The 22168-nt window shown below is 45.4% G+C and overlaps 3 protein-coding genes across 3 annotated transcripts; all 3 read right to left on the reverse strand.

Annotated features, from left to right (window-relative positions):
• Positions 1 to 14200: 14200 nt before the first annotated feature.
• Positions 14201 to 15052, reverse strand: LOC136487563 (receptor-like protein EIX2). The gene has a single exon (XM_066484689.1). The coding sequence runs from the start codon at positions 15050 to 15052 to the stop codon at positions 14450 to 14452; it is 603 nt and encodes a 200-aa protein (XP_066340786.1). The 3' UTR covers positions 14201 to 14449.
• Positions 15053 to 15094: 42 nt separating this feature from the next.
• On the reverse strand, positions 15095 to 16006 carry LOC136487562 (receptor-like protein EIX2). Its single transcript, XM_066484688.1, has one exon. The coding sequence runs from the start codon at positions 16004 to 16006 to the stop codon at positions 15095 to 15097; it is 912 nt and encodes a 303-aa protein (XP_066340785.1).
• A 330-nt stretch (positions 16007 to 16336) lies between these two features.
• On the reverse strand, positions 16337 to 17461 carry LOC136487561 (receptor-like protein EIX1). The gene has a single exon (XM_066484687.1). The coding sequence runs from the start codon at positions 17453 to 17455 to the stop codon at positions 16337 to 16339; it is 1119 nt and encodes a 372-aa protein (XP_066340784.1). The 5' UTR covers positions 17456 to 17461.
• Positions 17462 to 22168: the final 4707 nt, after the last annotated feature.

The following is a 22168-nucleotide window of genomic DNA, read 5'->3' on the forward strand; positions in this document are numbered from 1 at the left end:
CCTGCTCGGCCATGGTGTCTGTGTCACCAACGCCGGCAACACCACACATCAGATCCCGCCATCCACGCCCAGCAGCAGCTAGCCCGTCGCCGCCGGCCTGCATTAGCAACCCGTGCCCACGATCAGGACGGCCCCTGGCCTAGCGTCCTCCACTGCTCAGCCCGCCGGCGACTGCTGCCACTCCCAGCAACTGTGCTGTGCGCCGTCCGCGAACCGGTCGACACCCGCCGCCCAAATCGCCGGTGCTTTTCATGCATGGCTGTTTTGGGCCTTTGGCAGATCTATACTCCAGTCCCTCCTATATGGCTGTTTTGGGCCCCAGATGTGACGAGATCTTGAGAAACCTGTGTTCATTTCTTAGCCGGCGCTAAGTCTTCTCCATTTAGCCAATTTACAGCCCGCTATTAGCGCCAAAAATCTCATAGCGCTAAATGTTGATTATCCTAGCATTTGCTCTGCCTCGGCACTATATCCGGCTATAGCATCCACTGTAGCCCGAGATTTAAAACTTTGGTGCTATCTATGACTACAAATACAAATTACATACATGGAGAAAAGGTCCGGTCCAAGCGTGGCGCCGAAATTGTTTAAACTTGAATTTATTTAAATTTGAATTTGTTCTGAAATCCCGCATTAATTGGAAGGTGCCGAATTTTTTCTTTATACCGGTAAAAAAACATCCTGGCTATGATTTTAACTTATTATTACACAATTGGTTTGAAACTTCAAACATACATATAGCGTGACATAATCGTGTATTATTAGTCATTTTCTGGTTCATAGTTGTGGTTATTTTCTCTCCATTTTACTCGGTAGCATGACTGCTGGATAACCATTTTGCATGTGCACAATAGAAAGTTTTTTTTATTTTTTTGAAGAATCACAACAGAAAGTATTGGTGTCGTTGTTCAGGATACATTATTCTGCACCTTTTCATTAAACACTTCTTCGTCGTCGCTATTATCAGGAAGCAACGTCGAGACGACTAAGGATTTCATCAGAAATCAGAAAGGTAGGCAGCCGTAGTTTAATTTGTTGTTGGCCTCACAATCTCCGTGCTGCACGGAGTTCCTGACTTGAGTTTTTTCTATCTAATATAATTTCCTTACAAACACTACCTCAGATCAGGACAATACTGCCGGTTCCAAACACCCCATCCTACCGAATTTTAAACCGGCACAACCAAACCGGCAGTGGTGAGGGTTAGCTATCACTGTCGGTTGCTACAAACCGGCAGTGTTCTGCAACTTCACTGTCGATCCTTTATATAACTTGGCAGAGTTCAGTTCCATCAACACTGTCGGTTTATGAGACCACCCGGCAGTGTAACATCGAACATCACTGTCGACTTGTGTCTTTAGCCGACAGTGTTGTCGTAACCAACACTACCGGTTTGGGACAAGACCCGGCAGTGATGTCTAAGCCAACGCTGCCGGTTTGTGGCTCAAGCCGCAGTGCCATCTTGTCCATCACTGCCGGTTTGATGGGCCATTCGCATTTTATTATTTTATAATTTATTTTAATTTATATTTTTAATGGAATCGGGTTTCACTTTATATACGCTATGCAAACGACAGGTTCATCAATATTAAACATTATAAATGTTACGGTTACAGTTCAAATGTTCTTATCAAGATCTCGATCCCTCAAATGCTTCTCGGATTTCTTACAATAATCTAGCGAGCCGCTCTGGGCCATACTGGTCCTTGAACTTCATGGATTGTGCAATGAAAAATACTTACTTTTTTTTCCAATACATCGGCTAAGATGAATTTTGCCAGCTCCGATTGCAGTGCGACGATCTCCATGTCTAACTGCCGTTCGTGGTTATATTTCTTGCGCTGTCGTTCAAAAAAGATGATATCCAAAGAGAAATCAGAAAATCATTTTGTTGAATTATTAACAGACATAAATGAAATGAGGATTATATACACCAACTTATCTGTTTCTTACGATTTTCCGCTGATGTAGCGAAGCATTGCCCACATTACATAAAACCCGCATTCATTGTTGCCCGCTGGCTGTTTTAGGTACTTCCCCTCCATTTCGACAACCTTGAATGGGACCTACGTCCCACCGATATGTCTTCTTCAGACACTATTCAATATTAAAAGGAGAAACATTAGAAAGCGGTATGTGTGATTAGAAAATAATATGTTATTTGGATCGCTTACTAATTCAGCACTGCCACCAACGTAACCAGATGATGAAATGGTTTTTTCTTCGAATCCCACACCTCGATCAAATTTTTAACAAGATTGAAACAAATGAAGACGAAATGATTGCTGCAATCACATAATCCAATTATCGAATAATCTTAATGAAAAAATAAGCATAAAATTAAAAGCCGAGAACATATACTCGCAGTTGTAGGCTAGAAGTATGTGAGTTTTATTCTTCATCTTGAATTCATCGAAAATAGCAATCAATCTCTCTTTCAGGTCTTCCACGTCACATCCATGGAGGCCTAAACATGTCTTCTCATTAACTCATAAGGGGTCTAAGATGCCTATGTTATCCCATTTGCTTTTTAGTATGCAAAATTTTGCTATACACCTAAATAAAATCATGGGAAGTGCTCAAAAGTTAACAATTTGTGTCTCGAGAGAGTAGTTAATTGTAATATCGTACGTGTAGGGTACTTACATAATCCACAGCGTCAATATTTGTGAATCGAGAGAACATTTCTGGTATAATTGGAACAAGCACTCCCAATCGACATCGAACTTCTCCTCTTCAGGATAATGGAAAACATGTGGTGAAGGATAATAACCTCAAAACCAAAGTCCTCCATCTCTGTTGCTTGAGCCATGTGATATTCAAGCAACTAGCGCATATATATTGTCAAATTTTTATACTCGTCATCGAGAACCAAAAGATTTCCCCTTTCATACTTCATTGCCGGTGTTCCCGTCCCATGTACATCATAATATATGTTCGCGGTCTCTTCCATGGTTAATTCAGGGTTGTCTTCGACGTACTTTTGTATCTTCCTTAAATCTTCATTGTGTATTTCTTCGGCCCTTATTATAGTGTACTGATTCTGTGTTTGCCTTTCGAATTCGAACTTCAACAAACACAGAGGTAGTGAGACACAGAGATTGAAGAAACTAACACAATCTTCCTTCGAGATGTGTGCTGTAAATTTTTCTTTCATCAAGTTTGTAACGCTGTCACTGAATGGCCTTTTGTTTTTTTGTTGGTCCACTTTGGGAGCATTAGCGACCGAATCCAAGGACCTTTTCTGCGACTGCGATGATGCCTTTGATCTTGTTTTGGGCTGAGGTGGAGGAGGAGGAGGATGACAACAAGAATTCTGTTTTCCTAGGGCTAATGAAGATGGAGGAGGAGGGGAGGAGTCTTCTCTTTTCTCGGGGCTGATGAAGATGGAGTCGGATGAGGAGGAATAGGAGACATCAGTCTTCTTGGGGGTGATGGCAAGGGATGAGGAGGGGAGTGATCTTTGTTGGGAGATATGGCAGAACCGCCCGAAATAACACGCTTCGAAAGGCTTCCGTCTTTCACCAGACACTAAGCACCCCGAAAGTTGGCTACATCAGATGGTTTCGTCGAGCACATCCCTAGGGAGAACATGAATAATCCACATTTTTCCTCTAGGATCCAATAATGAGAATGAGTTTACAAAACTTAGTCTGTTTCATACAACCAGAGTTCTTAGAAATACATTATTACAGTACCAAGTTCAGAGTGTGGAATTTAAACAGCGGAATTAAAATAAATGTCTATTGATAATATACAAGGATCTGTCTGTGCCCACTAGAAGAATCCTTCACACAATAGCTAATCCTCAAGATGCACCTGCAGCAGGGGTAATCAAACCCTGAGTACACAATATACTCACAAGACTTACCCGGGTTGTGGGAATAATTTCCCGACTCCATAGGATATGAGAAGCTTTATGGTTGTTGGGTTTCCTTTTCGCAAAAAGCAATGCTAGTAGTAAATCCTTATGTATATGTTTTATTAGCAGTCATGATTAGTTCATTAGCTAACTATTCTATGTAAGCACCTGTTCTACTTTCACGCAAGAGTTGAGCAAATAGATCCATTTCACCATCTTTCATCTTCCAGTTCTTACTATAGTGCTAGATTGTAGACAAGTCATACTGGATTACCCGGCAATTCATGAATCAATGTGCCCAGCTAGGTACCCTGAAACACACGCCCCGCTTGTACCCTAGGCACAAGCAGGACCAACCCTTCACTCTCCTATCAAGGGGTCCAGGTCCCAATCCAAATTTGGACTCCAAGCCCCCACACCTGAGTCCTAGACTCAGTGTGGTGCTTAGACCTCTACCATCCTCGTCTCCAATCAGTCGGTCCGAAAAGAGCCGGAACCCATGACAAGAGAGCAACGAGCCTTCCTTGCTCCCATAAACAAGTATGTGCTTAGGATAATAAGTCTATGACCTAACTAGAATCTAATGCAATGACTGATCCTTAACCAACATGGACAGGGAAAATAGTATAACCAAGCTATGCCCCGTTGGCCACGGGACACGACCTCTTACACCCACCAATACCCGTACCACATCCCTGTCCAGTCTTCATTTTCCTTTCCATTTTATCATAAGAGTGATAATAATAATCACCTATTGTGAGTAACGACAGGTTACTCACGCTACTGAAAATCCTAAGCGTAGCAGCTACTCGACCTATGCTAGTAGGACTCGTAGGTTGGTTATCTATGCATGTAGTTTCCACAAAATACCTGTAACGTAAATGCACATCACATATATATATCCAGTGATCATTCAAAATAAGGGTTATGCTCCGGGGCTTGCCTTGGGCAGGTGTGGTGTCAACAAAGTCAGCAGCTAGTGGCTCTGGGGCTCCCTCCTGTATGAGAATCTCCTCCTCGTACTCTTCAATTACCTCCTCGTACTCCTACTCGCCCATGGGGATGAACTCTACCAACTTGTTATCTACATACATGAAATGATGATGCAACACTTAGTAATACGGCAATAACAGCTCTTAAAATAAGAATACATCTACCAAGCTAACTCTAATGACTAAAATGCTAAGCTACCCATCCTTTCCACTAAATAGGTATGAAACATTCGAGTATTATCTTAGCAATCAAAAATACATTCCTTTATTTATGATTTCATATATTCTAAAACAAGGAGTACTTAACTACCCTATTTATCAACCTATTCTAAGGCTACAAAAATTATAGTGAGCACATAATAATAGAATGAACCTACTATAAAAATTTCATGGTCAAAGCTATTACCAATTTGCCACAAAAATTCCTACAAATATTAAACTAAATAATGCTAAGCTTTCCTAAATGAATTAATGAACCTAACATCCTCATAGATAACTGTAAACTAACTACACCAACAGATAGATCACATTTTTATGAACCAAACAAATTTTGCCTCACTATTTTTGGACACCTACATAATTTACTATAATTTTCCAAAGATAAGCTCAAAACTAAATTAGAAAAGCATTTGCTAATTTATTGAAAAAAAGAAAAACCAATCCTCGAGCGGCCATTCGCACGGCCCACGCACCTGCAGACATGGCCCACATGCGCAAACGGCCCGCGACGGGGGAGCCCCCGTGCGCGCCGACCAACTTGCAAAAACAACCCTAAACTCTAGGCAAACTAACCCGCAGTCCATGTCACTATTCCTAGAGAGAGCAACTATACAACAAAACCCTTAGAAACACCCTCCTTTACAACAGCGTGGTCCTCAGCCACCTGCGCGTGCCGATGCTACGGCGACGGCATTGGACGGCCACGCCGGCCAGTTGAGACCCGCGCTGGCTCCACTAACGGCCCAACCCCCGCCTACATCCCTAGCGTCTACACTAGCCTAGGTTACAGGAGCGACGGAGCTCACGGAATTGGCGACCACAGCGTGCGGCCATGCGCGACAATGGCGCGACCATGCTGGCCACCCACAGCCACCACGGGGAGAACTAGCTAATGCTATAGGATCACTATCGTACCCTAGTTATGGCTGTGGTGATGGTTTGGCCAAGGATTCCCCAAACCGAGCTGGCCACATGTGGGTGGTGGAAGGCGGCGGCGCTCCGAGACGGCGCGGTCAAGTCAACGGCGGGGTGGACCTGGTAGCGACTAAACCAAGGCACGCATGACAAAGAGGAAGGCAAGGCACACCTATAGGTGTGGGCAATTGGGCTCGGGTGGAGAGATGGGAGGCCTGCCCTCGGTCATGGCCATGGCACGGCCTTAACGGCATACTGGCGGGAAAACGCCAAATTGGCGCCTGCCCGGGCCGTCATCAAGATGGTGAGGGGTCAAACGACGAGGAGACATGAGGGCAGAGGTGCGGACTAGACGAATTGAATAGAGGTGACCTATCTCTGGCGCACTCGTGGGCGCAAGGTGACGGCGGCGGCAGAGAGAAACAGAGGTGGAAAGAGGACAAGAGAGATGGCGTGGCAGTGAGCTTGGCTCGTCCACGCCCTGGCAGGACGTGAGGGGCGGGACCGGGAGGCCCACGCACCAGCACAAGACGACGGGCGTGCGCGTCCAACCGGCATGGCCCGCGCGACCACAGTGCCATAAATGGCAAAGCCACGGCGGCGCGCACGGCCACGTGCGGATGGCACCCCACCGATCCAGGGGAAGGCAACGCGATGCAGCATGCGTACAAGAGCGACACGACGGCAGTAGTAGCGCCGCGATGTGAGGCGCTAGAGGTGGACACGACGACAGCGACAGAGGCATGGCACGAGGCGGTGGCGGCACGTCAGTGCATGGAGCAGGGTAGAGCCACCATGCCGTGTGAGCGGCAGCAGCAATGGCTCCACATAGTCGAGCTAAAGAGACCAAGGCAGGGCAGCCGTGGCCGGCCAATCATGGCAACACGCACGAGCACGGAGCGCACCGGTGCGGCGGTGTCGCGCCCCCGAGGCACGGTGACCGTGCCTACGCGAGGAAACCAAATAAGGACGTGCCATGCACGCTTTTTGAAGTGTCCAAATCAACTAATCGGCTGGGCAAACACCAAAACCATCTTTGCTATACCTAAGAGGGTATATTAGCCTACTAAAACAAGCCATAATACAACACCACTCCTTAACCCAATTTCTCTACAAAAATTACCAAACATAGCTTTGTCAATCTGTTTTCAGACTTAAGAAATCGAGTAAGTCTTGGGTTGGATTTGCTTCAAATTCGATTTCCAAGCTATTAGAAATGTTAGCTAGTGATATCATTTTTTTACCGCAGGTATTTCATTGTCATCTACAAAGTTTGTACTTCAAACTTTATCCAAGTATCACATACATGTTCCATAGCATTTTTGCTTAATAAAAATTGGTTTTAAACCCAAAGTGATATAATATGACTATCGAACTAACTTTCATTTCGTGTTTCCATTGATCTTTTTGAGTTACGGAAATTGACTTACACTCTTTATTACATACATTAACACATAAACACGATGCTCATGACATGCTTCAGTAAATGATTTACAGTGTAACACCAAGGGTGTTACAGGAGATGGTGAGTGATCATCGCGGGTGGGCAAAGACTCGTAGTCGTCCACATCATCAGAGGACAATTGGTGGTCAATCTTAATGAAGCGCTTGCGCTAGGCCACTTGAGAGCCCTTGTTATGACCAAGTTTCGGCCTATCTTCCGATGCGGGGTACTCAATGTGTATCTTGTTATACTTCTTATCAAGTATTCTGTCAATGGTGATGCAAGCGTACCCCTGTGGAATTGGACAGCTATTAATGGTCCCATCTTCCGTAGGCCAGGCCTGGTCGAACACCACCTTGTCCTTTGTCCATTCCTGACGAATGTACAACTTGACATTGACGGGTTCAGCAATGCCGTCCACCAGATGAGGCACATTCGCATCTTCTTCGTCGAGCGGGGTCGATCCGCAGCTGCTGTGACCCCTCAACTGTGGGCTAAAGGTAGTAGGAGTAGGGTTTTGTGGTACTCCTGACCCCTTGGACAGCAAAATTTGCTGGACTCATGCTTTAACAGTCACCTCAATCCGTGCATCCATTCTGTCTTCTATCTCTTTTAGTCACCTCAAACACTCTGCCTCCTATTCCACTCTATCCCTCGAGCGGCTCCGGTAAGTGTGAGATTCTTCGGGGAATGCTAGTTTCCAAGGAACAACACCGGTTCCTCTAGTGCGACTAGGGTGCTTCTTGGTTCTAAGTGCTTGGGTGAGCATGTCTTTCTCCCTATTAGAAGTGCGAGTCCCTTGCCTCACCTTCTCAGTTACCTGGGAGATCCTCTGGATGAGTTCGCTCATGGGTGGATTTGTGGAGCTAAAGCTTCTATCCTCGACGTGGCATACATTCCTCCCCATACAGTATATTATCGATCTTGACTCCCAATGGGTGGTCTCAACCTAAACGCCTTCCTTAGCAAGGTGATCCATCTTTTTAAGTTCTGCTTCAAATTCTGGCATCTTTTTGGTGTAGCCACGAGAGCCGAGATGATGAGGATTCATCGCTTTCTACGAGTTCTCCTTATTCTTCCTGCTTAGTTCTAAGTACTCCTCGGATAACCTGTATTCCTTGAAATCCTACCATAAGTCCTTCTGCTTACTAAACTGTCCACCATTGAAATTTGGCTCTTTATTTTGGAGGACAAAATGCTTGTACAATGTCCTCTTAAAATTCTTAAAGCATGTCCCCATGGTTTATTTTGCTTTTTCTTGACTACCTCCTTGTCATACTTCGTTGGGAAAGTGAAATACTCTAGGATCTTGATATCCCATATGTAATCATTCTCACTTTCGGGAACCCTCCACGGGTCATTATCTTTCCCAATCCACTTCCTATATCTAATCGGGATGAAGTCCCTTACAAGTAACTCGAGGATAGTCTTGTATTTGGTCAAAGCTATAGGCGGTGAGAGTGGATCCCCGAATTCATTGAACTCAGTTATGTGCCAGTGTTCATTCCAACCAACAGGAAGCTTTGACATGCCTCGCTTGGATCTAGCCTTCCTGCTACCCGAACCCTCTGGCTCCTTGGCTGGCGGAGGCTCCCGCTAGAGACTTCAAGTAAGCTATGACCCTCTTAATTGATTAGTCACATGGTCACATGTGGCTACATAGTCACATGGTCCAAAGTTACCTGTCCATCTTGGTCATTTTGACCCAGCTCGAGTAGGCCGAACGTGGTCCATGGCTGCTCGTTCTCACCATCCTGATTGACTCCATCACTGTTTGTCGGATCATGCGGCTCTCCCATCTCAGCGATATCAGTCGCTTCTTGTTGCCGATCTATTCTTCGGCGACGGGGTAACAGGCGACGACGAGTCATGGATGTGACACGAATGTGGTTAGTTTTGGCTACGGACAACTACTAATAGCATATGCAAAAATAAAGAGAACAGAAACTTAGCATCAAGCGGCTTTGATTTAACTGCCGTACCTGAATTCCGGTGTATGTTAATCGGGCAACAAATTTTAACAAACTATTACTTCCAATTCACACCACGGTATGAAAACATGCACAATTCATTCCACCACAATCTACTCGCATATGCAATTGAAGCTCGTATGCAAGAAGGAAGGGGGGCAGAGCCCATGTTGGCCTCGACTAACCTAACGGGCATTTCATCAATCACATAGCAGGCAGTGAGCCACGCACTCACCGTGGGGGGGTGGGGAAGCAGCTGTTCGTGTGCTCCTAAAGGCCTAAGCGGTGGGAGTGCAGGCGTGGAGGAGGAGGGGCACGACTGGCGTCGTGGATGGGCAATGAGGGCACGGACGGCGTGGTGCTCCCGCGTGGGGCGGTGGACGGCGTCGCGGGTGCTGGCGCGGGACTAACGGGCTAGCATCGAGGGGACGCATGGGCGTCGATGTCAAAGAAGAGGAGTGCGGGGCTGGGAACGGCGGCGCGGGGGGCGGTGGACTGGTGCGCGGGGGCGGTGGTGCCCATCGACGTGGGGTGGTGCTCCGACGGCGTGGGGGGAGGGGATGGCGCGGGTTTGAAATGACTTTGGAAAATTTCACCCCGCGCCTTGCTTTTATTTCCATGGCTCATCACTGCTGGTTGCAAGGTCTAAACCGATAGTGATGAGGCAACATCACTGTCGGGCCATTCCTGGACCCGATAGTGATGGGGGTGCAGCGGTTACGGGTTAAGTAGCATATCTTTTCCCTTTCTTTCAAAATCCTCCGACTAGCGCATCGGTTAAGACTCAGAACTCTGGTCACCGAGACCCGAGCTTAAACCCGAGGGCTGCACATTTTTTTTTAATTTTTTTATAAATCACTGCTGGTTTTCAAAATGAACCAACAGTGATAACCAACATCACTGCCAGTTTTTTAAAACCGACAGTGATATTTATATATAAAAAAATCATTTTATATACTGAATAAATAGAAGCATGTGTATTCCTATGTCGAAATGGCTTAAAATTTTTTTGGCAAGCATGTACACCCAAAGCAAGACTCCACACAGGATCTTAGGTTTTTCTGATCAGTTTTTTATTTATTATATTTTTCTATGTGCTGAATGAGACAAAAGAGGATGAATTTCATCTTGGATCCAGTAGATTTTTTTATCGACCTCGACTAGTTCATCGATCACTGGTTCTAGAAATACATCGATGTCATTCCCAGGTTGTCTTGGACCTTAGATCAATAGTGGCATCAGGATGTACGATCGCTTCATACAGACCCAAGGTGGAAGGTTGTATATATAGAGCCTCACTGGCCAGGTGCTATGATTGCTTCTAACCTAGTCGAAAGGATTCATCCCATCTGTGCTTAAAGCAAACCAAAGGTGCCTTACCTCTCCACTGATGTCCTTATAGAACATAGTATTGACAGCCCTTCAGTCATGCCCTTCGGCGGGGTGCCTCGTCATTATATCTTTCTTATGCTCTTCGCCATGTTAGCGCAACAGCTTGGCTGACTTTGCACATGCAAACAGCCTATGCACCCAGGGAGCTATAGGAAAATATCAAACGACCTTTACAGGGGCCTCCTCTGGTCTGGTACCGTGGAGCTTCACACTTGAGGCACTTGTCAAAGTCTTTGTATTTTTCTTCACGGTACAATATGCAATCATTTAACACGCGTGGATTTTTTCAATCTCGAGGCCGATGGGGCAGATCATTTGCTTGGCCAAGTATGTCTTTTCTGGCAACTCGTTTTTTTCTAGAAGCATTTTCCTTATTATACCTAACAACTGATTGAAGCCTTTATCGCTCAATCCGTTTGTCGATTTGAACTCTAACAGCATGATGTCGGCTTACAGTTTGCTCATTGAACAATTCTTATACAATGGTGTTTTGTCATCTTGTCTCATTTTCTCTAGCTTTCTCAGCTGCCTTTCATTAAGACATCTGGTCTCTACATTACGTAGCAGCTGAGAAATGCCATCGTTATCCTCGGTATCGTCAGCTAGCGTGTTTCTAAACACATTATTAACTGTGTCCAAAGGTTCCATGTTGACACCGGGTTCCTCGTCAGCATCGTGGATGGCTACGTCAGGCATATCCACATCATTATCGTTTTCCTGTGGAACATTCACACCAACCTCGCCATGCATAGGCCATATCGTATAGTTTGGCATGAACCCCCTGGTAATCAAGTGCGATCGTATAGACTCAATTTGACGAAAGTTCCAATGATTCTTGCAATCTTTGCATGGGTAGAAGACTGGGTTCCTATTCCCAGCATGGGCTTTGGTATCGGTGATAAACTGGCTGACGCCATGAATGTATTGCTTGTCTGTTCGGGGCAGATGCATCCACTCTCGATCCATCTCTGTACAAAAAAATATTGAGACAGTAATTACAAAGAATTAATAAGAAATCGAGCTTCATGAACAACAATTATAGCTTGAAAGTACCATTTTCGGAAAATATTATTGTACACTAATTATTGAAAAATTGAAATTGATAGCCCCGGCCCTGTAAATTGAAAATCGTAGTAAAAAAACAATTATTGCATAATAATGAAGAAAACTATTCTACTCTACTTCTAAGAACTAATTATAGCATCACATAATAACAATGATGATCTTGACCACCATGGAATAATTAGCTAGGAATTTAAATGTGTTCATAGACATCAACCTTTTGGATGATGGATTCACCATAATTTGAGCCTTGCACAAATATCCAATTGAAAAAATGCTCTCTAGAATGGAGAAAGAACTAGAATGAGAATCAAACAATGTAGCCATCAAAACGAAGCTAATTAAGCAACAAAATCAAAGGAGTGGATGTTTGTTACTAATCTTAAAGCAAAAAGATCAAGCCATTCTTCAAAATCTAAGCGCTAGCTTCATGGTGAAGAGCAACCGCAACAATGGAGGAAAGAGCCTAAACACACGTCTCTGTTCTCGAGGTGGAAGAGAGGAGGAAGGAAAGGATGACTGCAGCCTTTTTGTGCTATAGGCTTATCACCGTCGGTTCTTGGCTAGAACCGATAGTGATAGAGCCCAATCACTGTCGACTCTTGACTTGAACCGGCAGTGATAAGTGGCCGTCAACTCACTGCCGGTGCAAGCCACAAACCGGCAGTGACGTGGTCCTTCACTGCCGGTTTTACCCCAGCTCCAATCATTTTCTCATTTTCAAGCTCATAACCGGCAGTGAAGGTACATCACTTCCCACAAATCCGGCAGTGATGAGGCCGGTAGTGATGTCCAAATCGGTAGTAGTGAAAATTTAGAAGGAACTTACTGAAGGAAGAGACGCAACAGCAACCATTGCAGCTAGCGTACTGCAAGAGGCATGAATCTTTGATTCACTTCTCAGGAATGAAAGGTATATATATTTAGAGACATCTATTTTTCCCGAGATCCGAGTCGAACGCAATGTACAATTCCATTCAAATTGAAGGACGAATGCCCAGTGTATTGTATTGTATTGTATTTGCGCAGCAGAAATTAGTGGTGTGATAATTAATGCCCTGTTCATTTCTGCTGCCTACACAGCGAATTCTCTGAAATCTGCGATTCGGCAAAGGTCTCCGATCCACTCCCAACAGTTGATCCTTTCCTCGGTGTCTACGAAGATACGCTTCGGTGGAAGGACGTCGCGGAGTCGGTGGCATCTGTGGAGCTATCAGCTACTAAGTATTGGGTCGGTGGTGGTCCTCATGTTGTCCACGAGCTGAGCTTGCCAAATGCACCAAAGACAAAGAGCACGACGAAGGAGAGGACGGCTGAGCTTGCCAAGGACTTGTGCGGCCAGATGCAAAGATGGTTCCTGGATTTTGTGGAGGCACTGGATGTGGAGAACAAGTGGAAGCACAGCAAAGTTCGAAAAGATCAGCGACGACTGGTTGGAGCAGGTACATCATCAGATCGTGGAGGAGGAGTGGACCAAGGAGATGATCAAGCGCTTGAAGCACAGGATCGGTCACAACTTAAGACGATTAAAAGAGTGGGGTCATGTGCCTCCGAGAACTCAGTCTCCCACCATAGACTTTTTTGCAGTAGATTGTACAGATGATCGATGTGACAGTTTGTTTTGTTCGTCTAGAATACAAGAAACCTTGCATGTTCGTCACTAGGCTAGTAGGCAGTGGAACTCCTGCTGTAGCAGTGTACTCGAACATGGAAACTGTGCTCATATATTGCGCTCTTCAGTTTATGAGAAATTTGCTCCCCTTACCAGTTCAATATTTGTAAGCGAATGTTACTTGTAGTGTACTTTGAGTATGCAACTGTTTTTTTTTAAGAAACTGGCAGGACATGAGAGGAGAGCCGCTCAATCATACAATCTCCGAACTAAAACAATGTTATGCCAGCAAAGAAACTTCTGAATTCCAGTGCAATCCATCATTTTTTTAGAACAACCAGTGCAATCAATCTACCTAAGCAACACCACATGGGAAGAACCGATTTTGAACTGTTGGATCTAAGTCGGAGTGGGCGGACACGGACCGGTCCATCTAGAAGAGAAGTGGGACCCATCACCATCTCCTCTATCTGGAAGAGCCGTCAGCCAAATGTAAAATCAGATCAATCAACCATGAAATTTAATGTGGATGTGGATATTACTTGTGTCTGTAAGTTGTGCTAATAATGCACTGAACATAAGTCTGTCACTTCTTTCTCAATTCAGCAATTAACAGTTGACGATGAGCACTGAAACAATGGTCATGGAGGAGACTAGAGCCTTTATTTCTTGATGTGGATGACGAACATGGAAACATAGCACCACAACACGAATAAGCAATTAGGCAGAATCCAGACCCCAAAACAGGGGCGTTGTGCTCAACATAAGCACAAGCTCGAATTGTTATTATTTAATTTGGCCATGTCATCATAAGGTAATGATATTACAACTCTTACGCAAAAGGGTGTGGATATTACATTTCACTCCAAAAAGAAAACCAGCAATATTATGTAACAACTTCTACACACACTTTGATTCATACATGCATGCACGCATTGGCTAAATTTAGTTGAAGCACCGACCATCGCCTTTGCTTCATGCTCATGCATGGTGATCAGTTCCTGTTTTTCTTGACCATATAGCAACAAGGACATAAACTTTGTCGCACAGCTTGTCCGAGATTCGGAAGCAAGCAATTCTCCAGCTTCTCTTGAACAACAGAACACCAAACGCCATCCAGGTACCAACCACGAAGCCACACCCGAGTCCAAGATAAAAGAATTGTATCCCATGAACTTCGATAGTTCTTCCCAGGCCACCTTCCTTTGGTGCATGACCCTCACTCGAACAACTGTTTAGAAGAGGATGCCCACATAGACCGATGTTGCCGATGTACATAGATGGATACTCTGCATATAGGGTATCAAGCTGTGATCCTGATGGAATTCTTCCCGTAAGATTGTTGTATGATAAGTCCAAGTAGCTTAAGAATGTTAGATTTGATAGAGTGGCTGGTATTTTCCCTGAAAGCATGTTCCTCGAGAGATCTAGGGATTCCAAGGATCGCATTTCCCCGATCTTGTTTGGAATAACTCCACTCAAGTGGTTCCATGACAGATTCAAATTCACTAGACCATCAAGGAGAACTATTTCTTCTGGAATTTTGCCGATTAAATTGTTAGAAGATAAATCAATGCTCATCATACTTGTTCCCACAACTCTATTAACGGAACCGTAGTTCAATTCCTACCCCTTCAAGTCCATAGACATACTACTAAGGTGGAAAAGATTACTATTGACACTATCCAAATAAGGAAATGAAATTTCTATATATGCATTAGCCAAATAAGGATCTGGAATTTTTATATATTCATGACAATTCCCACCTGTCACGTATTTCTTTCTCATTCTTTCCAGATTTGAAAAGTAGCTCGGCAAAGGGCCTGATATCTTATTGTTGTTGAGATCCAAGTACTGAAGGCAGGCAAGATTTGTGATGTTCACCGGAATGTTTCCAGAAAACTTGTTATGACTTAACCGTAGAATTGTTAACGACGTTAATTTTCCAATCCACATTGGCAATCTGCCAGACAATCTGTTCCTAGACAAATCTAAGAGGAGCAAGTTTGTAAAGTTTTGCAAAAAAGATGGGAACTCTCCTGACAAACTATTGTTACTTAAGGCTATAAATTCTATTTCTTCCATTACCCCGAGGCATGATGGAAGTTCTCCCTCCAAAAAATTGTTGGACAAGTCCAACACCCATAATCCCTGAAATTTACAAAAAGATTGAGGAATACGACCAGTGAGTCGGTTGGAGAACATAGATAGCTGTTTTAGATGGGTGGATCCAACAACGGAGGGCAGAGGTCCCGACAAGAAGTTGTTGGACAAGTCCAAACTAATTATGTCTGGTGGTAGTGTGGGTATCTGACCAGTTAATTGGTTTGAGCTGAGATAGAGCTCTTCAAATGACATGGAGCCCATATCAGTTGGCAAAGTTCCATTTAGTTGATTGTTGGAGATGTTCATGAATCGAACATTTGAAAAGGCATCGAAGAACCATTGTGGAAGCTTATCAGCTATACCTGCACTCGAGATATCAAGATAGGTGATGTTCACATTCCACTGAAGCCACCCAGGAAACAGTGGGCCCATCTAGCAGAATGCAAAGTTTACATGATCTAATTTAGACGGTGGTTGCCAATTCGAGCTAATCTCAATCTTCAAGGCATTATATGACAAGTCTATATATTGCAAGCTCCATGCACTAGCAAAGTGTTCCTCCATTATCACGCCATCCAATTTGTTACTATTTAGGTCCAGATGGGTCAGATTACTGAGCTTACCAATCTCATATGGAACATGTCCATTTAGGTTGTTGCGAGAGAGGTCAAGTGTCTTCAAACCGGTAAGTTGCCCTATAGATGGTGGGAGGGATCCTGTGATGTTGTTCGAACCGAGATTCAGAACGACCAAGCTCGTTAATTACCCTATCCATCTTGGTAGCATCCCAGTTAATTGGTTCCAATTGAGGTCCAATTCTTGCAATTTGTTGGGTGAACAGCGAGGTAGTTTATTCCTAAATAGCTCAGCTATGTCGCCATATAAGAGAGCCTGATCAAGGTTCAGGACCTCCAAATTGCATAGATTCTTCAGATCCGTGGTCATGATGCGATACTTCTCATCATTATTATAAAGTTTAAATGAAAGATCAAGGACTTGAAGGGATGTCATGTCGCCCAGAGCATCCGGAAATTGACCGTACATACTAGTGTGGTGGAGGTCAAGGTATCTGAGACTTGTTAAGTTCCAGAACCAGCTGGTCACCATTGGATGGTCGAAGGAGTTCCAGGAAGCATCTAGCTCCTCGAGGTTTGTAAGGTTCAGGTGTGGCAGTGACTGGTTTGCGCTTGCAAGAGAGCAGGAGGAAAGACGAAGGACCCTCAAAGATGGAAGCATGTTCACTTGGTCAAGGTTAAGATACTGTATAGAAGAAAGACGTGTTAACCATGATAGATCCGTCGAGTTTGTGCCTTCCCTAAAGATGGAATTAGAAAGATCTAGATACTGCAGCCTTGACAAGTTGCCAAACTGGGGAGGTAGGCCACCGTAGAACGGTATGCCAGAGAGGTTCAGATACTTGAGATTCTTTAGAGAGCCCAAGAACTCGGGAAGACGACCGCTTGGCCCTGTTAGATCATTCCAGCTGAGGTCAAGGTGCTCTAGATGATCCAGAGCAAGCAAAGAAGGACTTATCTTGCCCTCCATAGCGGCTTCTTCTTCTCCGGTGTTTCGAAGTCGAAGCTCATGGACGTGACCAGTCCGGTTGCTGCACCGGACACCTCTCCATCGGCAACAGTCCTGCTCGCCGTGGCCACCATCTCGCCGCCACGAGGTGAGGAGGCCTGCAGGGTCGCTGGTGACGGCGTGCTTGAATGCCAGCAGGGCGTCCCTCTCGTGGGGTATGCAGCTCGGAGGACTAGCTGTGTTATCACTAGCGGCTGGCTGGGGCTGCTGCTGTGCTTTCAGCGTGGCGATGAACAATAAGCAGCAGAGCAACGACACGAGCATGGCAGCTGCTAGGCGATGCATGGTGGCAACCATCGACAATACTAGAAGAGAATGGCAGGATATATCAGTTCTGGAGCCCGGGTGTTATTATTAGAGTAGGTGGATGCAGAGGATACTGCAGATGGGTCAATTCACCGTGGACTGAGGTGAGGTCGTCGCTCGGTCACCTTCCGTGTAGAAGAGGTCAGGCATCTGCGTACTGGCCCACGCGCACTCCAGTCTGCGCGTATGAATGCCTGCACCTGCTGATGCAGGACCGACCCCAGCGGCGCAGGTCGTCAGGGGTGCCAGACACGGGAGTCACCACCAGGCACGTGCTCCTTCACAGTCCAGATGACTCTGTGGAACCCCCTGTGGCCACCTTATGATGATTTATACATAAAGATGGTAGCAAAACAAAATTAGTGAACCATCAGTCGTATATACAGCGCACGTCGAGATGACAAGATCCACACACGAAGGTTGAGGAAAGTAAGTGAATTCCCGGTTACCGTGAAGTACAGTTGTGCCATCTTTGTTCAGACGGATGTATATTCCATCCAGTACAAAACTGCAGTTGGCGATTGTATTGGCCACTCGTCCAACCACAGTTCCAAATTAAGGCTGAAGAGCCGTCCTGAATATGTATAGTTCGTGATTACAGTTCAAAACAAGAAATCCGGTTCGTCAAAAGAAAAAACATTAAACTCGCTTTCTTTGCCATTGCGGCGGTGACACCATGCTTGAATGCCAGCAGGGCGTCCCTCTCGTGTGGTACGCAGCTGGGGCTCGCTCTGTTGCCACCGGTGGCTAGCTGGGGCTGCTGCTGCTGTGCATACGTCGCGAGGAACGAGAAGCAGCAGAGCAGCACGAGCCGGGAAGCAAGGCGATGCATGGTGGCAACGATAGGATCGACGGTTCTAGCTATTGGAACGCATGGTATATAGCTACAATGGCTGGATCAGTTGTAGCGTGTTAGACTGTTTATAGGAGATGCAGGATGGACCGTGCCAGGTCGTCGTCATGTTGGAGTGTGGCGGTCAAAAGATTATATTGCCCGTCACCTCATCACAAAAGCTTCCATTTGGTGCGTAGAAAAGGTGTCGGAGCAAGTGGAACAGTGGAAGGTTATGTTAAATTTGACGTAAAGTTCATCAAACCGGCACTCCTCGTGCTAGACCAGATCATGATCTCTGGTCACCCGACTCGACAAGGACCTGTCTATGTGGCACTCGCGCGTTTGCCTGCACCCCAGCAACCGATTTTTTGGCTCTGTTTTTCTTCCTCCTCCGCCGCCCTGCCGTGGTGCGGTAGGGTCTCACGGAGCTCCGTGGCTGCGGCCTCCACCTCCCCCCTCTCCCGCCCCTACTTTCTTCTCCAACTCCGGCAAACAGCCGCAACACCCTCGCCCCGACCTGGCCCAGCCGCCTCCACAGCACGCACAAAATATTTTGGGCCATGCCGGCACGACATGAACACAAGGGCTGTGTCGTGTCCAGGATCTCAGCACGGCGGGCTACATGGCCCGGTCCGCATTTCGGTCATCGTCACATTGGAGTGCGGTGGTCACTGATCGGTCGTGTGAGTGTGGTGGTCTAAAGATTATATTGCCTGACACCTCATCACAAAAGCTTCCATTTGGTGCGTAGAAAAGGTGATGGAGCATGTGGAACAGTGGAAGGTTATGTTAATTTTGACATAAAGTTCATCAAACCGGCACTCCTCATGCTAGACCAGATCATGATCTCTAGTCACATGACGACCTGTCTATGTGGCACTCGTGCGTTTACCAGCGCCCCAACACCCGATTTTTGTTGGCACTGTTTTTCATCCTCCTCCGCCAACCCCCTATCGCCGCCTACTACTTCCGCCACGGCGCGGTAGGGTCTGTTCAGAGCTCCGCGGCTGCGGCCTCTTTCCCTCCCCCTCTCTCGCCCCTGCTTTCTTCTCCAACTCCGGCTAACAGCCGCAACTCCCTCGCCCCGACCTGGCCACCAAGGCCCCGAACCACCCGGCCGTCTTCCCCACCGCCTGGCCTACCTACCATCCCTCAAACCCCTCTCTTGTAAGAGCATCTCCAAGAGTACCCAAAACAGTCTCCCAATCTAGGAATTTTGGCAAGATCTAAAAAAAACTCATCTCCAACAACTCTCAAACCCTCATCCTAATTTTTTGGCACCTGGAAAAATCCACCCCCATGTGCGTAAAGTTACGCGAGCATATCATCTGGAGGTGGAAGGACGTGGGGAAGAAAAAAGTAGGACAGAGTTCCTGATACAAATGTACAAGAGAGAAATAAAGTATAAATGTGGTTAGTGTAATCTAGAAATAGTTCAGGATTCCTGATGTAAAATTACCTTCTGTCTTTTAGGCGTGAGATTTTGAAAACTGTTGGACTTGTAGCTTTTTTATGTCTCCCAATATATTTTGCAAAGGTTGGAAAACCTATTTTTGGGAGTATTTTTTTAGATACTGTTGGAGATGCTCTAAGTCCACCGAAGTTGGGGAAGAAAGGGTGGGGCAGGTGTCGGTCGCCGGAGTTGGGGAAGAAGGGGATGGGGCTAGAGCTGGGACATAGGTCATGCCATTTGAGGGCGGGTCATGGTACGGTATTTTGGCATGAATTGGAGCATGGCACGCAAGAAATATTTGGGCCATGCTGGCACGACACGAACACGAGGGTCGTGCCGTGCCCAAGATCTCGGCATGGCGGGCTACATGGCCCGGTCCGCATTTTGGGCCATGCTTGGACTAGCACGGCACGAAAATGGCATGTAGACACTTCTACAACTCTACATGCAATTTTCTAGCATTTAATATACTATCTCTCATCTAGATTATGAAAATCATTAGAACTTCCATTAAAATAGTACACACAAGATATATATATTTCATATCACGAGTGGAAAAAGAAAACTAGCAGAGAATTTTTTGAGGGCCGTGCTTGGGCCGGCACGACACGAAAGCATGTTGGCATGCCACGGGCCGTGCTTTGACCGAACAAAAGATTCACCGTGCCGTACCAGCACGGCCCGACATGCCTCCCATGCCTAGAGGGCACGATCCGAAGCGGCACGAAGCATGAGAGGGCCGGGCCAGGCCGCTGGCCCGGCCCAAGTCCCACTTCTCAGTGGGGCAAGCGTCAGGCGCGGGTGTCGGTCGCCAGAGTTGGGGAAAGAGAAGGGGGTGGGGGAGGTGTCGGGCACGCGGCGCACGCTCCAACAGCCAGAAAAAAAAAATGTGTGTCAAAGTTTGGTAAAACATTCGGTTGTCATATAGCTTTTCTCCTCGACAAACTCAATCCGACCTGCCAAAAGGAAAATCCAACCCGATCTATAGTTGACACGTTGGGAGGGACCATTGTTTTTTTTTTTTTTGACCCAACCTAAAATTTAGGACTGGTGCGGGCCTGATTTTTTGGTGTGCAACTGTTTCTTTTTTTTAAGAAACAGGCTGGAACGATAGGAGAGTAAAACAATGTTTTGCCAGCATAGAAACTTCTGAAATCTGAACGCCAGTGCAGTCCATCTTTTTTTTAGATCAACCAGTGCAATCCGACTACCTAAGCAACACCACACAGGAACCGACTTTGAACCGCTGGATCAAAGTCAGAGTGGGCCCACATGGGAGCGGTCCACCTAGAAGAGAAGTGAGACCCATCTGCATCTCCTCCATCCGGAAGAGATGTCGTCGGCTAAATGTAAAAATCAGAGCAATTAACTATGAAATTTAATGTATATATGGATATTATGTGTGTCTGTAAGTTGTCCTAATTCTGCAATGAACATAAATTAGTCACCTCTTTCTCACCTCAGCAATTAACAGTTGACGAGAAGCATGGAAACAATGATCATGGACGAGATGTGAGCCTTTCTTGATGTGGATGACGAACATGAAAACATGGCACCACAAAAGCAAATAGAGGCAGAATCCGACCCCAAAACAGGGCAAGCTGTGCTCAACATAAGCACAAGCTCGAATTATTGTTATTATTATTATTATTTAATTTGGCCATGTCATCATAAGGTAATGATATTACAACTCTTACGCCAAAGGGTGTGGATATTACATTTCATCCGCACTTCTGCATGATCTCGCGGCCGAGCAGTGAAATCAGTATCAGACTCCTTTTCTTCCCTCACCGGGCCCACTGGCTCAGTAGGACACGGGAAGGTAAGCGCTAGGTCATTTTCAGATAGCGCAAGTGCTAGTTCATACTTCTCTCGCCGTACCCTATAGTTGTCCCCTTCAAGAGCTGGTATGTGCGAGATGAATGCTATTGGGTTGAGTCCTGAAAAACACTGTCAGAGATAGTGAGAAAATTATGACATTATAATTTCATGCTTTAATTTAACGTTGGTCAAAATTAAAACATACAACATTCTTATACACTAATTCTACATCACCGTTGGGTAGAAATAGAATTAATGCATAGAAAACTTATAAATAAACATTATAATATTGTTATTATCAACGTTGGTCAGAAAAATAATAATAATATAATTTATTGACTAAAAATGACTACTCTTCAAATTAAATTCTCCCATTGGTTCGAATTTAACTAGAAGATGATAAACTTTAACATTGCAGCGGAAACATGGAAAAATTCATTATCTATTTTTCAGAAGCATTTAACTTTTCTCAACTATTCTCTAAAAAATTATCCCGTTGGTTTAAATTTTGACAGAGATTTTAAACTAGACAAATATCATAAAAATTGCTTATGAAAAAAGAATAAAACTTAAACTCGTAGAACACTGTTCATTT

The sequence above is a fragment of the Miscanthus floridulus genome, chromosome 10, assembly GCF_019320115.1.
Source record: "Miscanthus floridulus cultivar M001 chromosome 10, ASM1932011v1, whole genome shotgun sequence".
In the NCBI taxonomy this organism is placed as follows: domain Eukaryota; kingdom Viridiplantae; phylum Streptophyta; class Magnoliopsida; order Poales; family Poaceae; genus Miscanthus; species Miscanthus floridulus.

Bases quoted from the DNA above. Each gene is read 5' to 3' on its own strand.
- LOC136487563 (XM_066484689.1), bottom strand. From the start codon at position 15,052: ATGATGAGCATTGATTTATCTTCTAACAATTTAATCGGCAAAATTCCA.
- LOC136487562 (XM_066484688.1), bottom strand. From the start codon at position 16,006: ATGGGCCCACTGTTTCCTGGGTGGCTTCAGTGGAATGTGAACATCACC.
- LOC136487561 (XM_066484687.1), bottom strand. From the start codon at position 17,455: ATGGTTGCCACCATGCATCGCCTAGCAGCTGCCATGCTCGTGTCGTTG.